Genomic DNA, 24,016 nt, shown 5'->3' on the forward strand with positions numbered 1-24,016 from the left:
AAGTCGGACCATTGCTCTTTAAGCAGGGACCCCACAACTGGCAGATCTGGGGAGACCAACCCTCATCCGCCAGAAGAGAACACGGCAGGAATTTGCTGAGTTTGGAGACTCCAAACGGGGCTGTGTGCCAGAGACAGAAACGCTTGGTCACAGGCTGGGTGAGCTCAGAGTGTGGCTGGAGACCAGGGAGATGGGAGTGACTGAACGCTTTACTCTGAGGGCACACTGAGGAGTGGGGCACTGAGATCTTGGCTCCCCCGGGCAGGAGATTGGGAGGCCGCCATTTTCATTCTCATCGTCCTCCAGAGCTCTAAGGAAAGCATTCAGGGAACAAAAGCTCCCAAGAGCAAACCCAAGCAGATTACTTAGCCCTGCCGCTGGCAAGGGCACCACAACTCTGCCTCGGGCAGACATTTGAGAATCACTACAATAGGTCCCTCCCCAGAATATCAGCAAGAACATCCAGCCAAGACCAAGCACACTTCCAGAGGAAGGGAAAGCAAAGCATGGAATTCATGGCTTTCTGCCGATGATTCATTTGTCTTGCAAAGTTAATTAAATTTTCTTATTTTATTTTTTTCTTGTTCTAATTTTTTTAACTTTTCCTCTTTCCTCTTTTAACATTTTTAAACTAGTTTATCTTAACAATACATTTCTTTTAAAAAATCTTTTTAAAACTTCATTCTTATAGTCATATTTTATCCCTCATTGTATCTAACTTTATTTTTTGTATACATATAGGGTTTTTTCTAATAAAAAATTTAGGGATACAATTTCTTCTAATAGATCAAAATATACCCTAAATCTAGCACAGGGTGTTGTTCTAGTCTCCAGCCTGAGCAAATTCTCTCCACTTCCTTTTTCTTCTTTTTCCAAAGAAAAAATGCCTTTTTTATCAATGCCTTTTTTAGATTTTTTTTTAATTTTCATCTTTACATTCATATGCTATCCCTTCATCATATTTACCCTTATTTTTCTGTATATATGTTTTCTTTCCTTAAAATTTTGGATTGCAGTTTCTTCTAACAGACCAAAATACACCCAAAATCAAGTGGGTGGCTCTGTTCTAATCACAAGTCTAATATATATATATATATTTAAAAGATTTTTTAAATTTCTTTTTACCCCCTTTCTTTCCCCTCTGATTTAGGGTCTCTTCTGATTTGGTTAGCATACATTTTTCTGGGGTCTTTAACACCCTTTTAATATTTTATTCTCTCTTTCATATATTCTTATCTGGATAAAATGACAAGGCAGAAAACTCACCACAAAAAAAAAAAAAAGGACAAGAGGCAGTACCGAAGGCTAGGGACCTAATCAATACGGACATTGGTAATATGTCAGATCTAGTGTTCAGAATAACAATTCTCAAGGTAGTGGATGGGCTCAAAAAAGGCATGGAAGATATTAGAGAAATGCTGTCTGGAGAAAAAAAGTCCTTTCTGGAGAAATAAAAGAACTAAAATCTAACCAAGATGAAATCACAAAAAAACTAATAACGAAGTGCAATCAAAAACGGAGGCTTTTACTGATAGGATAAATGAGGCAGAGAGAGAATTAGTGATATAGAAGACCAAATGACAGAGAATAAAGAAGTTGAGCAAAGGGAGACAAACAACTCCTGGACCACAAGGGGAGAATTCGAGAGATAAGTGATACCATAAGATGAAACAATATAAGAATTGAGACTCCAGAAGAGGAAGAAAGAGAGAGGGGGGCAGAAATTATATTGGAGCAAATTATAGTAGAAAATTTCCCTAATATGGCAAAGGGAACAAGCAGCAAAAATAGGAGGCACAAAGAAACTCCTCAAAAACAATAAAAATAGGTCCCACCCCATCATCTACTAGTAAAACTTACAAGACTTAGTGACAAAGAGAAAATCCTGAAAGCAGCTCAGGACAAGAAGTCTGTAACATACAATGGTAAAAATATAAGATTGGTAGCAGACATATCCAGAGAGACCTGGCAGGACAGAAAGAACTGGCATGTTATATTCAGAGCACTAAATGAGAAAAACATGCAGCCAAGAATACTATATTCAGCGAGATTGTCATTGAAAAATAGACGGAGAGATAAAATGCTTCCAGGACAAACAAAAACGAAAAGAATTTATAAACACCAAACCAGCCCTATGTGAAATATTGAAAAGGGTCCTCTAAGCAAAGAGAGAGCCTAAAACTAGTAGACAACATACAGTAACAGTCACCTTACAGACAATACAATGGCACTAAATTCATATATTTCAATAGTTACAGTGAATGTAAATGAGCTAAATGCCCCAATCGAAAGATACAGGGTATCAGAATAAATTGTTTAAAAAAAAAAAATCAACATGCTGTCTACAAAGAACTCATTTTTTAGACACAAAGACACCTGAAAATTTAAAGTGAGTGGGTGGAAAACAATTTATCATGCTAATGGACATCAAAAGAAAGCTGGGTTGGTAATCCTTGTATCAGAACAATTAGATTTTAAGCCAAAGACTATGATAAGAGATGAGAAATCTCTGTATCATACTCAAAGGGTCTACAACATACTCAAAGGGTATGTCCAACAAGAAGGTCTAACAATTTTAAATATCTATGCCCCTAACATGGGAGCAGCCAACTATATAAAACAATTAATAACAAAATCAAAGAAATGCCTGAACAATAATACAATAATAGTAGGGGACATTAACACTCCTCTCACTAAAATGGACAGATCATCCAAGCAAAAGATCAACAAAGAAATAAAGGTCTTAAATGACACACTGGACCACATGGACATCACAGATATATTTAGAACATTCCATCCCAAAGCAATAGAATATACATTCTTCTCTAGTGCACATAGAACATTTTCCAGAATAGATCACATCCTGGTCACAAATAAGGTCTCAACCAGTACCAATAGACTGGGATCATTCCCTGCATATTATCAGACCGCAATGCTCTGAAGCTAGAACTCAATCACAAGAGGAAAGTTGGAAAGAACTCAAATACATCGATGCTAAAGAGCATCTTACTAAAGAATTAATGTATCAACCAGGAAATTAAGGAAGAATTTTTAAAAATCATGGAAACAAATGAAAATGAAAACACGATTGTCAAAATCTTTGGAACACAGGAAAGGTGGTTCTGAGAGAAAAGTATATAGCAATATAATCCTTTCTCAAGAAAAAAGAAAGGTCTCAAGTACACAAACTAACCCTATACCTAAAGGAGCTGGAGAAAGAACAGCCAAGAAAGCCTAAAGCCAGCAGGAGAAGAGAAATCATGAAGATCAGAGCAGAAATCAAGGAAATTAAAACAAACAAACAAACAAAAAACAATAGAACAAATCTATGAAACTAGGAGCTGGTTCTTTGAAAGAATTAATAAGATTGACAAACACCTGGCCAGACTTATCAAAAAGAAAAAAGACCCAAATAAATGAAATCATGAATGAAAGAGGAGAGATAACAACCAACACCAAAGAAATACTATCAATTTATAAGAAAATATGATGAGCAACTATACACCAGCAAATCTGACAATTTGGATGAAATGGATGCATTCCTAGAGACATATAAACTACCACAACTAAACCAGGAAGAAATAGAAAACCTGAACAGACCCACACCCCGTAAGGAGATTGAAGCAGTCATCAAAAATCTCCCAACAAACAAGAGCCCAGGGCCAGACGGCTTCCCAGGGGAATTCTACCAAACATTTAAAGAAGAACTAATACCTATTCTCCTGAAACTATTCCAAAAAATAGAAATGGAAGGAAAAACTTCCAATCTCATTTTATGAAGCCAGTATTACCTTGATCCCAAAACCAGGCAAAGACCCAACCAAACAGGAGAATTACATGCCAATATCCTTGGTGAACTCAGATGCAAAAATTCTCACCAAAATACTAGCCAATAGGATACAAGAGTACATTAAAAGGATTATTTACCACGACCAAGTGGGATTTATTCCTGGGCTGCAAAGTTGGTTCAGCATCCACAAATCAATCAATGTGATACAAAACATTAATAGAAGAAACAACAAGAACCATATAACACTCTTGATAGATGCTGAAAAAGCATTTGGCAAAGTACAGCATCCTTTCTTGATTGAAACTCTTCAAAGTGTAGGGGTAGAGGGTACATACCTCAATATCATCAAAGCCATCTATGAAAAACCCATAGCAAATATCATTCTCAATACAGAAAAACTGATAGCTTTTCCCCTAAGGTTAGGAACATGGCAGGGATGTCCATTATCACGACTGCTATTCAACATAGTACTAGAAGTCCTAGCCTCAGCAATCAGACAATAAAAGGAAATAAAAGGCATCTAAATAGGCAAAGAGAAGTCAAAACTCTCTCTTTGCAGATGATATGATACTTTATGTGGAAAACCCAAAAGACTCCACTCCAAAATTGCAAGAACTCATACAGGAATTCAGTAAAGTGTCAGGATACAAAATCAATGCACAGAATCAGTTGCATTTCTATACACCAACAGCAAGACTGAAGAAAGAGAAATTAAGGAGTCAAACCCATTTACAATTGCACCCAAAATCATAAGATACCTAGGAATAAACCTAACCAAAGAGGCAAAGAATCTGTACACAGAAAACTACAAAATACTCATGAAAGAAATTCAGTAAGACACAAAGATATGGAAAAACATTCCATACTCATGGATTGGAAGAAAAAATATTGTGAAAATGTCCATGTTACCTAAAGCAATCTACACATTTAATGCAATCCCTATCAAAATACCATCCATTTTTTTTTAAAAAAAAAGGAACAAATAATTCTAAAATTTATCAGAACCAGAAAAGACCCTGAATAGCCAGAGGAATGTTGAAAAAGAAAGCCAAAGTTGGTAGCATCACAAATCCAGACTTCAAACTCTATTACAAAGCTGTCATCATCAAGACAGTATGGTACTGACACAAAAACAGACACATAGATCAATGGAACAGAAGAGAGAACACAGAAATAGACCCTCAACTCTATGGTCAACTGATCTTTGACAAAGCAGGAAAGAATGTCCAATGGAAAAAAGACAGTCTCTTCAACAAATCATGTTGGGAAAACTTGACAGCCACATGCAGAAAAATGAAACTGGATCATTTCCTTACACCACACACAAAAATAGACCAAAAATGGATGAACGACCTCAGTGTGAAACAGGAATCCATCAAAATCCTTGTGGAGAACATAGGCAGCAACCTCTTCGACCTCAGTCGCAGCAACTTCTTCCTAGAAACATCGCCAAAGGCAAGGGAAGCAAGGGCAAGAGTGAACTATTGGGACTTCATCAAGATCCAAAGCTTTTGCACAAGAAAGGAAACAGCCCACAAAAGAAGATGATGGGAAATGACATATGAGATAAAGAGCTAGTATCTAAAATCTATAAAGAACTTATCAAACTCAACACTCAAAAAACAATGAATCCAATTAAAAATGGGCAGAAGACATGAACAGACAGTTCTGCAAAGAAGACATCCAGATGGCCAACAGACACATGAAAAAGTGCTCCACATCACTCGGCATCACGGAAATACAAATCAAAACCACAATGAGGTACCACCTCATACCAGTAAGAATGGCTAAAATTAACAACTCAGGAAACGACAGATGCTGGCAATGATGTGGAGAAAGGGGAACTCTCCCACACTATTGGTGGGAATGCAAGTTGGTGCATCCACTCTGAAAACAGCATGTACATTCCTCAAAAAGTTGAAAATAGAGCTACCCTATGACCCAGCAATCACACTACTGGGTATTTACCCTAAGGATACAAATGTAGTGATACATAGGGCCATGTGTACCCGAATGTTTACAGCAACAATGTCCACAATAGCCAAACTACAGAAAGAACCTAGATGTCCATCAACGAGATGAATGGATAAAGACAATGTGGTCTATATATTCAATGGAATACTACGTAGCCAACAAAAGAAATGAAATCTTGCCATTTGCAATGACATGGATGGAACTAAAGAGTATTATGCTTAGCTAAATAAGTCAACCAGAGAAAGACAATTATCATATGATCTCCCTGATATGAGGAATTTGAGAGGTAAAGTGGGGGGGTTGGGGGTAGAGATGGAAAAAATTCAACAAGATGGGATTGGGAGGGACACAAACCATAAGAGACTCTTAATCTCACAAAACAAACTGAGGGTTGGCAGGGAGAGGCGAGTATGGAGAGGGTGCTTGGGTTATGGACATTGGGGAGGGTATGTGCTATGATAAGTGCTGTGAAGCATGTAAGCCTACGATTCACAGACTTGTACCCCTGGGGCAAATAATACACTATATGTTAATTAAAAAAAAAAAAAAACTATCCTATACCCATATTTCATAATGTATTTTCCATACCACAGAAAAATTAATGCCAATTTATTGTTTTATATTTATTTGGATATGTAATTTTAAATGTCCCATTTTCCTGTTAACAGCTTACTGGAAAAAGAACATACACTGTGTAACAAAGAATTGTTGCTCAGAGGTGCTGGGGACTTCCATACATTAATCAAGATCTTGTAAGTGGCCTGTAGATGCCTTGCACAGAAGAGAGATTTTACAAAGCATTGTTTAACAAGTACATGATTAATTTCCTAAGACTAAGTATATATGATGATTATATGAAGGGAAAACAAACAGCTGCTTCTAGGTATCACTAAGTTTTAGAAAATCTGATCTCTGAAGTTATTTTATTTTCAAAAAGAAATCAAATTTTTTTTCTGCTAAAATATCAGGAAGTGAAGCAGTAGGAATAACTCTTCTATCTCAAGGGCCCTTCACACTGATATTCAACTGCATCTACAAGGTATCCACTTACGAAGAAACTTGACCTTAATTCACAACGAAAGCTCCTCTTGTACTTAGCCCACAATCTGCCACAGTTTATTTTATGTTCCTTGAAAGGCAGAAGAACAATTAAGTATTCCCATCTTGCTAAAGTTGTTCTAAAGGGAAAATCAAATGTGAGCTCCCTCTAGAAATGCTAAGTGATCTACAGCAACAAATACCTCCAATTTTTTTTTTTCAAAGCCCTCATTCAAATACATAGTATTTCTAAATTCACAGACTAACTTCAAACTTACTCTACTGCAATTTCCTATCTCTTCATACATTTCACAAAATCAATGCATGGAGGAGATTTGAGCAATTTTCTCAAGGATATTTTTACTTTATACTAAAAGTCTGAAGACATGTACGTTTGCCTATTATAAAAGCTAAAATAATTTTCTTATGATTTTGGCATATAATGCTCTTCAAAAAATTAGCTAAGAATGACTTCCAATATTACTATTTAAATTTGAAGCTACTTACCATTCAGGTCTAGATCAGCCATCACACCTGAGGGTTATCCTATCAGCATGTTCATCTCACTGGTGCACTGAACACAACCACCAAAATCAGTCAGGACTCTCACTTTTGACTTCGGCCCTAAGTTAGCATTTATTTTCACCATAGAACTTTCCCACAGATCTTTAGATCCTATATCAAAATCATGAGTTCTATGTAAGGATATGGCAAAACTGAAACATTTAACCACATAAAATAAGGTGATAAATCCTGAGTTTTGTTTCCTTCAAATAGGAGTTACTTGTTGGAAACTAGAATGCTACCACCAGAAAGGGTTAAATACGGAAATCTCACCAGATATCAAAGCCAGACCAGGTGGGAAAGAAAATAAATACAGGAGTGCCTCATGCATCAGATAAGAATTCTGCCAACTTAGGTTCTAGGCCTATTTCTAGGCTAATCTTTGTATGTGTGTTTGTGTGTGTGTATATATATATATATATATATATATACTCTTTTAATTCACATAATACAGGAGATTACCATCCAGCTGATACTAGTTGAGGAAACCGAGCCTGAGATTAGTCAAGCCAGACTTGGAAGCTAACCCTATGGGCCCTTGCTTATAATCACAATGGGATACCGGGACTTTCTGTGTGTTCCCCAAAATGGTATAACCAAAGATATAATTTAAGTATCATTTTAAATTATAAAGGTTAATTATGTTAAACTCTCTCATTTTAATGGAGACAGAAAAAAGCAAAAAGCAGAAGGAAACAACAAAAAAAAAATAGCCATTAAGTGCATGGAACTTAAGATAAATGTGAATATGTGTTGGTTTTTTTTAACTACACTCCTTCCATTAGTGAAGATTGTAAGGGGGTCAACATTTGTAGCCTGGGCTCTTTACTCATTATTTGATAGTCACATCACATGACTCCAGGGAGATAAAAGCCCTTATAAACCTGTAAGAATTTATTTTTCCTAAAGCAACTAAGCCTTGGATTATTACAAAAAAAGAACATGTTATTAAGTGGGTGAGAGAAAAGCAACTATCTAGTTAAAATGTTAACTAGACATAAGTGGACATAATATAAAGATTATGATTCATAGGACACCAGAATGCATATATATTTATATGTAATTATAATTAGAGCAATTTAATAATATACAATTACTTTTGTTGGTTCTTCATCTTTGGTTACTAGAGACTTAGAACTAATTTGATTCTTATTAAGGAAATTATTGAAAATGGCAAGGTAACATTTAATATTCCAATAATATGTTAATGCTGTCTTGAAAACAGTTACTCACTATAATATCTATGTGCATACTGCAATATCCATAAACTCAATTCAGTCCAGGCTTTTTGTTTTAATATGTTTAAGGTTGTTCCTTAGCATTTTAGCACCTATAATCCCTACCATAGTCCTGATTTTGCAATGAGCAGCACCCACATCCATAGTCTAGTGTCTGCTGCCAATACCATTCCTGATCTGTGCTGCTGGATCTCCTTTGAACCTGCCTTCATTCATTAACTTCTCATTTGTCATTAGAATTTTTCCCATAGACTCACCATTAAAACAAAACAAAACGAAAATCTGCTCTGCATCCCTTTCTTTTTTTTTTTTTTAAGATTTTATTTATTTATTTGAGAGAGATCACAAGTAGGCAGAGAAGCAGGCAGAGAGAGAGGGGGAAGCAGGCTCCCCACTGAGCAGAGAGTCTGATGCAGGGCTCTATCCCAGGACCCTGAGATCATGACCTGAGCCAAAGGGAGAGGCTTTAACCCACTGAGCCATCCAGGCGCCCCTACATCCTTTCTAACCCCAATGCAAAATTTCAGATTAACTAACCCACAGTACTGTGTAAAATAACAGTAAATACAACCGCATTTACAAGTGTTAAGGACTGGAAAGGGGAAACAGTTTGGAAGCACCTGAGCCTTGCTTGAGCTTCTCAAATCTTACAAATAGACCCCTTTCATGCTGCTAAAAGTAGACCGTAAAACACTCGGTGAATATATAATTGGCATGCCACAGAGAGTCACCCTATTTACCAACATACCAATTCAGAGGAGGCTTTTTAGAATTTCCTCACTATCTGACTGATCTCTCCTGACGTCAGACTGAGTCCATGAAGTTGTTCAATGGGCACCTTTAGATTGATAATAAATTCTAAAAAGTGATTGAGCTGCTTATGACTTTTTGTTAGAAATTTATATGTCCCCAAAATCCCTTGTTTCTGTCATGACTGGTATCATCTGAGTCTGGCTCAGCTCTGAAAGATGAAAAACATGCTTAGAGAGGCCAAGAGTTTTTATACTACTTATCAAGAGTTGTAAACTCCAGTGTGGAAAAAGAGAATTCTTTTATTAATTTTTAATTCCCTCCTTTTCTCTTATAATCCAGTCTCATCATCTACTTTACCTCACAGTGAATCCTATCATCATTAGGAAGGAGCCTGCCCTCAAATGGCCCCAGGTCAGTTTCCTAAGACGTGTCATTAAAAGCAATTTTATTTTATTTTTTTTTAAATAAGTAGACGCGGGGTGCCTAGGTGGCTCAGTTGGTTAAGTGGCTGTCTTCAGCTCAGGTCATCATCCCAGGGTTCTGGGATCGAGACCCACATCAGGCTCCCTGCTCAGCAGACAGCCTGCTTCTCCCTCTTCCTCTGTCTGCCACTCTGCCTACTTGTGCTCTCTCTCTACCTCTCTGTCAAATAAATAAACAAGATCTAAAAAAATAGAAATAAAAATAAATAAGTAGACGTCACACCAAGCCTGGAACCCAATATGAAGCCCAACACAGGGTTTGAACTCACAACCCTGAGATCAAAACCTGACCTAAGATCAAGAGTCAGATGCTGAACCAACTGAGCCACCCAGGCACCCCCACTAAAAAGAATTTTGATGTGGAAATGTAAGACAAAATTTCCCAGACCTAAGTTTTAGTCCTGGTCCTGTTAACAATGAGATTCCAATACACAGGAGTAAATTACCTGACTCTTTTATTTATCAGCAACAGTAAAAGCGGTAATTTAGTAAACAAGAAATGTGTGCCAGACCCTGGTAGGTATGCTACACATACTCTGGGCCACACAGTAGCACTATCTGATCACTATACACATCAGCAACTTGCGGGCTCCGAGGGCTTTGACAACACTACAAATAAGGATAATGAAAACAGCTGTTAATGGTCTGGGTTAAGATCAGTGCCCACGCCTACCTCTTACTGCAACGTCTGCACTCTTCACCATGCTGTTTCTCCTCAAGCGTTCTGCCTCTCTTAATTTCTCATCTGTGAAACAGGTGGAACGATGCTTGCCCAAGTTAAACTCTAGCATGAGTGAGACAATTAAATAAAATAATAGGTATATACCCTGGAAAGTACATTATTATGGATAAGGAATGATATTTCATTATCATCCATTAGAAGTATGACCAATTAGATATACACTGCTATATTACATCTTCCTGTACTCAGTACCTCTGGGAATGCCACTGAGAATTTATTTCATTGCCAAGTAAATCCAGACTAACAAAGGCAAAACTCAAAGCAGAATTAAACACTCCTGAAGCCAGTTTTAAGGTGAGAAAAATAATGAAAATCCTAAAGTTCATATTTAATTTTATAAAAAAGAGATCTGCTTCTAAAATAAAAATAAAGTACATCTCAACTACTATATATTAGGATACCATTTTATACCTTACATTAACCTCTATATATTAATTTTTTTTTAATATTTTATTTATTTATTTGGCAGAGAGAGATCACAAGTTGGCAGAGAGGCAGGCAGACAGAGAGAGAGAGAGGGAAGCAGGCTCCCTGCTGAGCAGAGAGCCCGATGCGGGACTCGATCCCAGGACCCTGAGATCATGACCTGAGCCAAAGGCAGCGGCTTAACCCACTGAGCCACCCAGGCACCCTATATATTAATTTTTGATAGTCATTTTTATCAACTCAGCAGCTAAAGCTGAATACAGCAAAAACAAAGTTAATACTAGAGAAAGGGGGAATTTAAAAAGAAATAATCAGTAAAAATATAAATTTTGAGAATAAAGTATGTGAGTAAAAAATATTTATGCATGCTAATGAGAAAAAAAGAACAATTATCTACTGAATAACTATATGAAATTTCCAAAAATAAATACCAGTTATCTTTGATAATGCACAAATCTTGGGCAACTATCATTTGAAATTATTTTCTTCTGTACTTTCAGCTGACTATTAACAACTAGAAAAAGAGGGAGGTTAATTGCCTCTGCCGTTTTTGCTGTTACAGGTCACCAGATAAGGGTTCTTGAGAAAGGCTATGCAGCAAATACTTGAGGCATTTTTACATCATATGAAAAATTACTGAAACAAAGAACGCTGTTTCTCATTTAACAGAATCAAATATACAATTCGGAAAGTGTGACCTCCAACAGTGAAAGGAAGGTACTACCCAGATGGGTAAAATAAACAGGAAGAATCAGAAGGGTCAATGTACTGAAACGACCTTATCACATCAATCGAGCAGTGTAAGAGAAGGGCTGGCTTATTCTCCTGAGGCTCTAATCTTAACTAGAATGGGCCACGGCGGGGAATTCTCAGAGGCCATTACAGGATCTTTTGCAACAAATACATCCCCTGGACACTTATTCGTCATTAATGAATATTAACATCTAGAAGTTATGATTAGATTGTGTGGTTGTTTTTAAGATTTTTTATTTATTTATTTGACAGAGAGTGAGAGAGAGGTCACAAGTAGGCAGAGAGGCAGGCAGAGGGGGGAGAGGGAAACAGGCATCCTGCTGAGCAGAAAGCCCGATGTGGGGCTCGATCCCAGGACCCCGAGATCATGACCTGAGCCGAAGGCAGAGGCTTAACCCACTGAGCCACCCAGGCACCCCTATTATGTGGTTTTAGAGACATAAATCTGTGTATCTCATTGTGAGTCCTAAATAATATTGACCTTCAGACTAGTTCCATGTCAGATTGTTCAAAACTCACAGAGAATCTGTATTTTCCTACCAAATAATCAGGATTGAGGTTAGGATACACTTCTTTAAGCCCAACCTTTTAATTTAAAACCTCAAAAGTAAATATCTACTCTAGTGTCAACTTGGGAATGAGAACCAGTAGCCACAACCAAAGCATGATAGGCCTCCGAGCAAAGCACCACATAACCTCTTGCTTCTAGAATCATACCAGAGAGCTACGAGGCATGGCACAAGATGGACTTTAGTGCTTGTATCACCTGTCCTCAAAAAGTATCTCAAAATCATTGTCCTAATATGTAACAGCAAAAGAGATTTTAAAATCCCATAGCAGTGCTCCAAGGAACAGAATTCAAGGGCAAAAATTGTCTCAAATATATCATTGTGACTAAAGATAAGAAAAATGCAGAATATAAAGATTTGTGCAATATCATTAATTAATATCCTCACAGAAACTCATTTCTTTGAAATTGTTTTCAACACTCCCACAAATACGGACAATATTCTTCAATCTTAACCACTAAGGGTGAACATGACTCAAAGCCATCCTTAGAAAATACTCAGGTTATTCAAAATTGGAGTTAAGTAGAAAAATGAGGTACCAAATAACAGTTTTCCAAACCGCCAAAGCTTATTTGTAAAACTGTAAAACTCAGAGTAAGCCAAGTGATAAAATAAAAACAGATAATATATCAAAATATCAGAGACCTTCTGCTCTTTGCTGGTACTCTTGTGATAAATAACTTGAGAAATTTACTCCCTTTCCCCAAGAGAAGAGGAGAAAAAAAAATCATTTATCACATGTCTTTATTACAGAAACTCCCAGTTGTAATATGCAAAGCCCCAAACATTGTAAAACTGTGAGTTTCCTCTACCATCCAGGAGAACTGCCCTCACAGAAAATAGTACCCTGACACCTCGGTAACCTGTTTTTGTCAAAATCTGACTCTCAGTTGTTATACTGAGTATCTCATCCAGTTCCTCCTTTCTAAACCTAAAATCCCTAGAAAATTTTCCTAATTAAAGTGTGTCTACAGTCCTTCCAAAAAAGATATTAATGTTGATATTTTAATAGAATATCCCACAGTGTTTTACATAAAAGAATTGAATTATGCTGTTTAAGATGACTGAATGAATGTTCAGAGTGACAGCTAGTATTATTATTGGGAATTAGAATCCTAAATCCAAGACCCAATAAAGTCTTTAATATAGCTCTGCCCTGCAGAAGGTTTTGTTTTTGTTTTTTTTTTAAATCTCTCTCTACTATTTAATCAAATTGGATTATGGTTTCTTATTTGGAAAACAATATTATCATTTTTTAAATCAAAACTTTTAATACATTTTATCCTTATTTAATTTTTAGTAAGTACATAATATGCACATTCCTGCTAGATCCCCTTGGCTGGTAATACACATATTTTAAAATTACAGACAAATTGAAAACTAATATGCAAAGCTAAAAAGATGAGATTTCTAATTTAATACCTGTATGTAAACACAGGGCTCACACTTTGTTTTAACCATCTTCCTTTTCGAGTATATAAACAGTCTTCTACAGCCAACCCATTTTCAAAAATCATTATATGACTTGGGACATCTCAGATTTCTCCATAATCCCTTGAGACTAAACCGAAATTTTCTTTTAAATCCATGATCATCAGTAATTGCTGTACAGGTGTATACAAAATAAGAGTAAAATTTAAAAAAAATGTTCTGTTTATCTTCTTGAAAATCTGCTCTGTGAGATTATCTGTAACTTCATATTATAAGCAGGAAACATATGTATTTTTACCCTTCTGTGTTTTATATGGGTCAAATACCTATAATTTCATTTTGTGTAAGATAGTGCTATAATATACCCTTTAGCTTACATTAGCAGCTTGGCTCTCTTTTGTTAAAAGAGAATTTAAAATTTCAAAAATATTAGCTATGTGTTAAATAACTCTATTCTCAAAACAGCTTCTAATATAGTTAACCATCTCTTTTTTAAAAACTTTTCATTTATTCATTTGAGAGAAAGAGAGTGAGCGAGAGCACAAGCAGGAGGGAGAGTCAGAGAGAAAGGGAGAAGCCGACTGCCCGCTGAGCAGGGAGCCCGATGTGGAACTCAATCTCAGGACCCCGGAATCATGACCTGAGCCAAAGGAAGACCCTTAACCAACTAAGCCACCTGGGTGCCCCAGCCATTTCTTAATAGATGACAGATTTGAAGAGATTTCTAAGCCTTCCATTTCTGGTACTATATGGAGTGCCATGTCCAGACCTCCCCTCCAAGTACAGAACACACAAAAGTGCTAGATCAAAAAATAAAAGTATTTGTTAATGGAATGTATTAGTTGGTAGAAAAGTAAGGGGAAATCCCTGCATCTAGAAATGGCTTCAAAGCAGGACTCCAGAAGGGTAAACAAGCTCTTAAGATGTCATTCAGTCTGCATATGGGACACTATGATGAACGAGGCCTTGGGCTTTTATCAACTTTAAGCGGGAGTGTGGATTGCAGAAACTCAAGCCCCCTGAAAGGGAACAGCCTGAAAAGATAAACAAGAAGCAATCAAACAAACAAACAAACCCCCTCTCCCAAACAATTCAGAGAAGGAGAAGGTAGATATATTGTCTGCCAAAACTACCTGGACAAAACAGAAAAAAGAATTAAAAATCCTCTGTGATTTCCTATACATAAATCCACCTTCACAAAGTTTGGGGCAAACCTACATCTGTTGCTCAAAGTGTCTCAAATATGTTTTAAAGTACAGTTGCAACAGAGATTTCAAAAGAGATACTTGTGAGAACATTATGTATAGCTTGGTGCAAATAAATTTCAAACTGGTTAAATTGAACACAATCCAGGGGAAAAAATTTTACTGAAATTGATCCAAAAATAAATCTTAATGTTTCCAAAATCATGAAAGAAATTAAATCAATAGAAAAAAATTAAGACCAGCAAGGTTTGCAGATAAATTCTACCAATTATAGAAGAAAAAGGTAACTCTAATTTTATATAAAATCCTTCAGGAAACACAAAAGAGGTATACTCCCAAACTACGTCTGAAAGGTTAATTGATTTTGAAACCAGAATATGATACCACAAGATCAGAACTGCCAATCTCACTCAGGAATGTGGGTGAAAACAAATTTAAAAAAATATAAAAATGATAATACATTATAAGCAATTCCTGGGTTTACTCCAGGAATGCAAAGTAGGTTTATTAGGAAATCTATTAATATAAACCATCAAATTAACAGATTGAGTGGGGGAAAATCTGTATCACTATCAATATTAATTCCTGAAAACAAATTTTAAACTAGAATCAAGATGAAAACTCTACAGATACAAGCCTCTACAGAAAAACCTATAAAATGCACATAATTAATGGTGAAATATTAAAAACATTCTTTTTAAGGCAAGAATGGGGTAAAAAAAATCTGCTGTCTTCACTGCTGTTTTTAACATTGTAGCAGAGGTTCTAAAATAAAATAAAACCAAGTACTTATAAGAAACAAAACTGAAATAAGGAGAGGTATCAGGGAAGGTCTTCAAAGATACTGGTATAATTTTTTCCTCAGCTGCAAAATGTCTATTTGTTTCAGTGGTATTCTCTAAATGGGTACAAATATGATGTGTATATATACATTTCTCCTGATATACTTTATATATATAATAAAAGAAAAGCAAAAAAATGTTAAGCATTTTAAGAATCAAACCCAAAAACTAATATGGAAATCAGAATAATTTAACGTCATGTTTGTTTTAATCATATGCAAGTCTGAATTCCTTTGAAACAGAACCACCGGTAAATACATTCAATCTAAGACAATACTAATTTTAGGTCTGAGGGTTTTCAAAATCCCATAAAGATTCTAAAAGTTTTGTTATGGATAATTGTAAAGACAGGGTAAGCAGTAAGTCACCTGCTTCATGTTGTGGTCCAGTATTTTTTTTTCCCTAACAACTGTATTTGTACTCATTAGAGCTGGAACAAAAAGAAAAGATTTATATGCCACTCCATTCGTAGAGTCAAGGAAACCTGATGCTTTTGAACTTCTGGGAGTATTCCATACCAACTGAAAAGCAACCATAGCTGATTCCTTTAAACTCAAATGTTTAAAGGGGGCCCCTAATTGAACAGTTTAACATACTTATTTTTTAAATACTTGAGTCTGGTTGAGCTAATGAGACATTTTCATTTTATTCTCATCAGCACCATTATTTTATATTTGATTTTTCTAATCAAAAGAGAAGAGATGAACTGAGATTAAGGAATACAGAATTTCTCTCTACCCCATGGAGGGCTGATTCAACTCTGTAGGATTTTTCTTCCCATCAGCCTCAACTGGTGTCTTTAGCTACCTCCCTCCAATCATATCTCTCTGTTAAAAAAAAAAAAAAAAAGTCCGTATTTTACAGCTTTTTAACTCAGGCCAGCCAGTCTTAGTAAAATGCTACACTGCTTGCCCTTCCTGACTTAACTGCCAAATTCTATTTTTTTTTTTTTTTTAGAAGGGAAAGCATGCCTTCCTTAGAAGGCCTTCTTTTTTTTTTTTTTTTAAAGATTTTATTTATCAGAGAGAGATCACAAGTAGGCAGAGAGGCAGGCAGAGAGAGTGAGAGGGAAGCAGGCTCCTTTCAGAGCAGAGAGCCCGACGTGGGACTCGATCCCAGGACCCTGAGATCATGACCTGAGCCGAAGACAGCGGCTTAAACCACCGAGCCACCCAGGCGCCCCTCTATTTTTTTATAAAAATTTGAACCTCTTTTGAAAATTTGTCATCTTACTTTAGAAGCAACATAATGAGTTATCTAGGAAATACAATGACCTTTACAATTTCATTGCTAGCTGCTTAAATGCTAGCAGTTCACCACTGCTGAAGACACTCAACTAGAGGTAAACAAAAACTCACCATAAAATCTACAACGAATTAGTCAAGTTTCACATGACTTGAAGGTTTGGATTTCACTTAAATTATGAGTTGTTTCCTACATAAAATGCTACTCCTTCAACATACTTGTTTCTTGAAATCTGAAACTACGTGAGGTTGAAACACAACTATCAGTTTTACACAAATCTGGGATGAAAGAAAAATTGCCAAGCCTTGCATGGCTGCAACAACTACTTTCTCTGTTCTTGGTATCAAAATGGGCCATAATTGTCATTTGCAGAAGGAGGGAATGCACATAGAATGCTTGGGCAATCCCCTTTAGAGTTTCAAATATATGCATCATTAAATATACATCTTTTGTATCATTTCACATATTTACATTAGAAACAGGCATTAAAATAAACTTCGTTGTTGAATAAGTTTTCCTTAGATTAACCCTGCTTAATTAAAAATCACAGTCACATGTTCTTAAAGCAAAATGAGAGTTAATAAACCAACTACTCTAAAAAATGCTTTGATTTTTAATCTGTAACTTTAAAAATTTTAAATATCTTCCAGCATACCAGATATGCCACCTATAGGCTACCATTCTTTTTTATGTTTATGTGCTCACTGATCTGTTTCTCTATAATCAGTTTGCTAGTCTGTGCTTATGACCTTAACTCATAAGGCAGTTGGCAAGTAGTTGGTTTTAGGGAAGATGGTGATGAGTTTGAGATACTGGCAAGTCATCCAGGTAGAGAAGTTCCACATAGATATGAGGTCACGGGGGAAAATAACTTAGAAATTCAATGACATGTTTATTGACCCACACACCCCCCACTCTATACCAGGAAGTGTTTTAGAATCTTAACAGAACGGAAAATAAAGTGGCGCCTGGGTGGCTCAGTGGATTAGGCCGCTGCCTTCGGCTCAGGTCATGATCTCAGGGTCCTGGGATCGAGCCCCACATCGGGCTCTCTGCTCTGCAGGGAGCCTGCTTCCTCCTCTCTCTCTGCCTGCCTCTCTGCCTACTTGTGATCTCTCTCTCTGTCGAATACATAAATAAAAATCTTAAAAAAAAAAAAAGCCTCTGCCTTTGGCTCGGGCCATGATCCCAGTGTCCTGGGATTGAGCCCTGCATCAGACTCTCTGTTCAGCAGGGAGCCTGCCTCCCCCTCTCTCTCTGCCTGCCTCTCTGCCTACTTGTGATCTCTGTCTGTGAAATAAATAAATAAAATCTTAAAAAAAAAAAAAAAGAAAGGAAAATAAAGGCAATCTTTGGACAGAACCTTGAAGAATGAATCAATTTAGGAAGGAGGCAAACCTGTAGAAGAGAGAGCTATGGAAAATGAAAGATAATGAAAATCGTTAGGTGCTTTGAAAGCCAGAGTAGCAGAGATCAATGGTGCTCAGTTCTACAGAGAGCCAAAGATGTGGGGATTTAGAGAAAGCCAGAGGCCAGAAGGGTGATCATACATTTAACCACTTCCAATGAATTAAAAAATGCTTTTTTTTTCAAGCAGATACTAATCAATATGGTTCACAAAATATGTTGTTTAAAACACACACACATATACTTTCAAATATTATGTGGCTTGCTCATTAAAGCAGTCATCAGAGAAAATTTCCTCTTTCCTAAGCACAAAAATGCAAAGAGTCATTGTGAAATCAGCAAACTACAGTAATCAACTATGTCTAGTATTTTCCTGACATTATCAACCACATAATGAGATAGGACTCGTGGTTTACATAGTCCAAATCAGCTATCATTTCTCCACTATCCAGATTTAAACCATAAATTAGCAGCACAGTCACTATGACAGGCTTTACCCATCATCATTTGCATCCAATCAGTTAATGACTGGCAGCTGTCTACAGGAAGCATTACTGAAGGCAGCAGCTTTAATGTATAATGCTTTATGAGGCTTAAAATCATATTCCGGTAAAGCACATGGTAGACTGAAGTACTCCAGAATTTGCAGAGGCTTTCAAAGGAGGGGAGAAAAAGAAAAAAAAAAAAAAACTAACTCAATGAAATAACTGTAATCTCAGACAACCAAACTGGCTTTAAAAGGTTTCTAATCTTTTGCTAGACTCAAATAACATAGCCGACTAAGAAAAATTTACCTTAAGGAAGATTACTACCAGTCTCATAATTGCTAAGGAAGTAACTGTAGCCAGAATTATTATTAACATGTTACCAATAGAAAAAATAAGGAACATACATGTTAAGAATTGCGCCTCCTATCAGAATGGAAGCACATGCACAGAAGGCAGCCGTGGGATCCAAAACTATCCCCATCTCCAATTCTCTCTCTCTTAATATGAAGTATCTCTCAGTTCCTGATATATCAACAGCTTAATATTTCACACTCTCATCTTCTTCATTGCATATACATCTTATCTCTAAACTGATTACAAGCTCTTTACAAAGACTGTGACTTTGACATTTATTTTTCAATGTATTTATTACTGCATGCCTTCTCTTAACAGGCAAGAAAAAAATAGAAGCAGGGAAGCCAACTGAGAGGCTTTTAGTAATAATCCCATAAAAGATGACTGTGCCTTGGGTCATAGTGGTAGTACTAGAGGTGGTAAAGAGCGGTCAAGTTCTGGACATATTTTTGAAGACTGAGTCGAGAGGCCTTGCTGATGAAATGGATGTCAGGTGTTAAAGAAAAAGGGAAGGTTGATGACTCCAAAGTAATGGTCAGAGCTGCCAGGAAAATGGAGTTGCCATCAACTGAGATGGTAAATAGAGGCTGTAAATACAGGAGGGGTGCAGGTGGTGGTGGTGGGGTTGAGGGGGTGGGGCAGGGTTCAGGAATTTAATTTTTGATGTTTCAGGGACTTAACAGTATTAGTCAGTCATATATTCATTTAACTAATAATACTTGCAGCATCTAAATACTATAGTACCTCTTAGTATTAGGAAAGGAGACATGAAAATATATCGGAAACCAAAGAAATGCTTAATCGTTGTTTTACTGAGTGGAAGGATGAAGAAAGAATCAAGCATTTTACCTATGTCAGCAAAATAACGGAATCAAAGTCAGAATAATAACTGCCAAAAGTATCATAGCCAAGTATATCTAGAAACGTATCTGGACAATATCTAGGAGTTTACAAAATGCTTTCTTATCTCTGCAGGGACAGATTCTGCTACTTATATTCTAGCATCTTGAGTATCTGCCCTCTTTTTCAAGAGGAATAAAATTAGGCTGAGTACTTGGCTTCTCAGAATTAAGATAAAATTTCCCAGCCCTCCTTGCAGCTAGGTGTGGCCAAGAGTCTGTGAGTAAACATGGTGTGTGCAATTTCCGTGATATGCTCTTAAAGAGAATGGGTACACCCACCATTTGCTCTTTTTCTCTTTTCCTGTGAGCTGAAGTGCTGATGTGATAATAAGCCATCTCAGACCATATGGACAGGGTGACACTACCAAGATGGCAAGGGAACAAAAGAAAAGGAGCCAGATCCTGAAAACCCATGGCACCAACTTATCAGCTCTGGCCTACACATACTTAGATTGTTACATGAAAGAATAAAGCTTCTATCTTATGTAAGTCACCATGGGAGGGGGGGCTTTGTTATAGTAGCTTAACCTGAAACTTCGCCAATAAATTAAATAAATGCTCAGAACCACCTTGTGAGGAAATTAACATGCTGGATTTTTTTCTCTTTAAATTCTTTACAATGTATCTATTTTAAATAGCAGGAAAATAAACTAGCAACATAGCCTTGCTTTACATACTTTCATCTACCAGTGAAGAAAAAACCAGCTGAAAGGCATTCTGTGAGAACTGAATGCAACATTTTTACAGCAAGATTGGGGTTCATGAATTCACTAACCTGTGGATCGGTGACCAACTACAAAAGCCACATGATAAAGATCTTTTCTACAAGAACTGAGGAATTCTTTACTATGCACTAGCTCAATTTTAATGTTTCTACTCCCATTAAAATCCCTGCAATCTATTCAGTGTTACAAGTACCAACCATCAGTTCCTTAGCTTAAAGAAATAAGTAGCTGCTCGCTGAACTCTTCATTGGTAACTGGAGAAAGATACCAGAGTTGCTTTTAGGGTATCTAGATCTTCATACATATACACCAATATCCATCAGCAGGTCATTCCGTTCATTTGGAACAGTTTTACACTTCCCGTATTTGAGTACCAGTGCACAGTTGTGTTAGAAAAAGTAGAAGCAGCCCAGTTCAAAAGCTGTGCGAGCAACCACAATGTAAAAGATAAATAATTAAAAAAAAAAAAAAAAGGCTTATGAAGAACAGGACTAGCTGGCACTATTTACTATGATATATTTCTGCACTTAAAAGGTGCACGTGCTTTCACTTAATTGCTCCCTGGCTTCTATCATCATTTTACTGTCTAAACAGAGAAACCACCTTAACAGCTTCTGCCTGTTCATTTATGCTTTAAGGGAGACTTTCAATTCTGGCTATAGATTCTGTGATTTGGTAAAGTAGTTTTCTAAATCAAAACCAGTAATGAAATACATGATCAATCTTACTGTACAGTGAAGTGCATTTCCCTACATGACTTAAGAACTCTTACATAAGAAGTGCTAACGGCTGGGTAACATCCAGCTTACCGGGGCTCTGCAAAGCTGAGGGTGACTCACACTTGTATGCGCGCACACTGACACCTAGAGACACGATCCCAAGATTCAGAGGTAGCGTCACCTCCAAATCTTTTTAAAGATATCAGTGTAAGTCTTACGGTATTTCCTCAGGCGATGCTTGGAAAACAGCAAAGCTAAAATATCCTCAAGTGGGATAGCCTGACTTTTATTACTCGATGAAAGAGATGACGTGTGTGTCCGTACTTAAAAGACAGAAACCAAGCATTGTCCTAAATTCTTAGGACAGTCAATGCTTTTGCACAACTGTCCAAATTCCTCTGGACAAATGTAGTCTGGAACATCAGAATATACTTCCCCATTCCAAATACGGAATTCTGGGCACATCTCTAAATTGGTTGTACTTCTCAGCTCTTAAAAAATGAAATGAAAGAAAGATACGGGGAGTGCAGAAAAAGATGTCTTCCTCCTGAATACTGCGTTTTAAGGCAAGAAGCAAGGATATAAAATGGCACAATGAGTAAACTGTCCAGGCAAAAGTATAAAATAAAATATTACCTTTAGCTGGGTTTACTTTTATCCCTGACCTATACAGCATTTCCTCATTCTGCCAGTCTCCATTCCTGATCGCAGTCTTGAGTCCATAGAAAACAATTAACGTAGCTGTGGCATAAAAAATCAAGCTCTTGAGAAACCGCTTTTGGACCTTGACATAAAGGGCTCTGGCACCCACTGTAATGAGGAGGCAGAAGCCCATACTAGGAATATACAATACTCGCTCTGCAATTACAAAGCCGACATAGAAAAACAGGTTCGTGGCAGGAACAAAGGGTATTATTAGCAAAGATAAAGAAAGAACAACAATGTTCTCTGTAGAAGGAAGTTGTGTTCTCTGTGATGCATGATTTTTAATGCCATTTTCTACTTTGGATGCAAAGCTGGGCTTAATCTCTGAGTTCCGGTACTCCACATCTGAATGGCAGCTATGTCCATTTGCATTCTGCTTGCCATTTGTTACAAATTTCCCATTGCATTCTCTTTCCACGCTTGGGCTCTTCAAGCCATAGTAGGCAAGGAGGAGGAGTCCAATATAGAAGGCCACAGTGTGTAGGTTTCTCCAATCACAAACCGTTTTGAGCAGAGGCACAGCATCCATTGACCAATCAAAACTGAGTGTGTCTGGGCATAGCAACAGCCAGAGGTTCTTGGTTGGCAAGTAGAAGAAAGTGAGCGTTCGAGCCAACAGGCTATCCGAATCTGCAGCTGGGTTGTCAGAGTTGGAAAAGCTTGGTGGTTTGTTTCCCATCCAGTACAAACGGGCACCCAAAAGGGAAGTCCCCCAGAAAGTTAACAAACTAATGCTGAGGAAAAGAGACAAATTCTTCCTCTGAAACCAAAAGAGAAGGGAAAAAATTAAGATCATCATCAATACAGCCTAGGAACACGTCACTTAACATTTAGAGATAAAAGACACTTTTTGAAGGGAACAGTTAAAACCACAAAAGTCTTAAATACATGGCTTTATTTCTATCTCTTTTTAAACGTGCTTAGGGAAAACTTAACCCAAAAACAAAACCAAAAATCATTGACTGTGCAAGCCTACTTTGTATATAACTTTTGATGGGCATTTTTTCTTCTGGTTCTAAAAGAGCAAGAAAAAAAAGCTTCAATCTCTTGACCTCTGTAAAATGGGCTGAATGTATTTCCCCCTCAGAACTGGTGTGAGATTAAATTGAGAACACAGTATAAAAGTACTTAGCACTCTGCCTGGGATAGAATAGACACCAAATAACTATCTTCTTTCACTTTATGGTTTAGATTCTAGGAAAAACAAAATCAGGAATACCCCAAAATATGGAATATGACAGGATTCTGCTTGGCTCAAAGTAACAGCATTTAGCTATGTCTATCCCAGTCCACATTTCATTGTCTTGAATTTTCTTGCAGAATTTATCAACCAGGCTTTCATCTGCTACCCTATGCTGTCAGTGACATCAGTGACATCAACTGTTTAATAACACTCCTCGTGAATCCCAAATTTTCCACACTGATGACAACTTTTTAAAAATAAAATGACATTGCTAATGTGGTTACTTATTTTAAGAGAGAGACAAAAAATTATGAGAGGAAGGCCAAAGGGCATTCCTGTTAATGAGAATTTTCTGGCAAACCCTTTCAACCTGAGCGACCTCAAACAATCCAAGTCCTGAAGAGGCAAGTGGAAGGGGGAGGGATGGATACTACATCCTAACTTTAATGATTCCCTGGTAATGTGATCTCTGACTATATAT

At 36.9% G+C, this 24,016-nt stretch overlaps 1 protein-coding gene across 2 annotated transcripts in view; it reads right to left on the reverse strand.

Moving 5' to 3' along the window:
- Positions 1-24,016, reverse strand: part of TMTC2 (transmembrane O-mannosyltransferase targeting cadherins 2) — a 434,663-nt gene that overhangs the window by 207,480 nt on the left and 203,167 nt on the right. For both annotated transcript variants that reach the window (XM_046013513.1, XM_046013514.1), the window contains exon 3: positions 22,284-23,112. In XM_046013513.1, the coding sequence (XP_045869469.1) occupies positions 22,284-23,112 (829 nt within the window). The remainder of the gene's footprint in view (positions 1-22,283; positions 23,113-24,016) is intronic.

Source organism: Meles meles, chromosome 7 (assembly GCF_922984935.1).
Source record: "Meles meles chromosome 7, mMelMel3.1 paternal haplotype, whole genome shotgun sequence".
NCBI classification, from domain to species: domain Eukaryota; kingdom Metazoa; phylum Chordata; class Mammalia; order Carnivora; family Mustelidae; genus Meles; species Meles meles.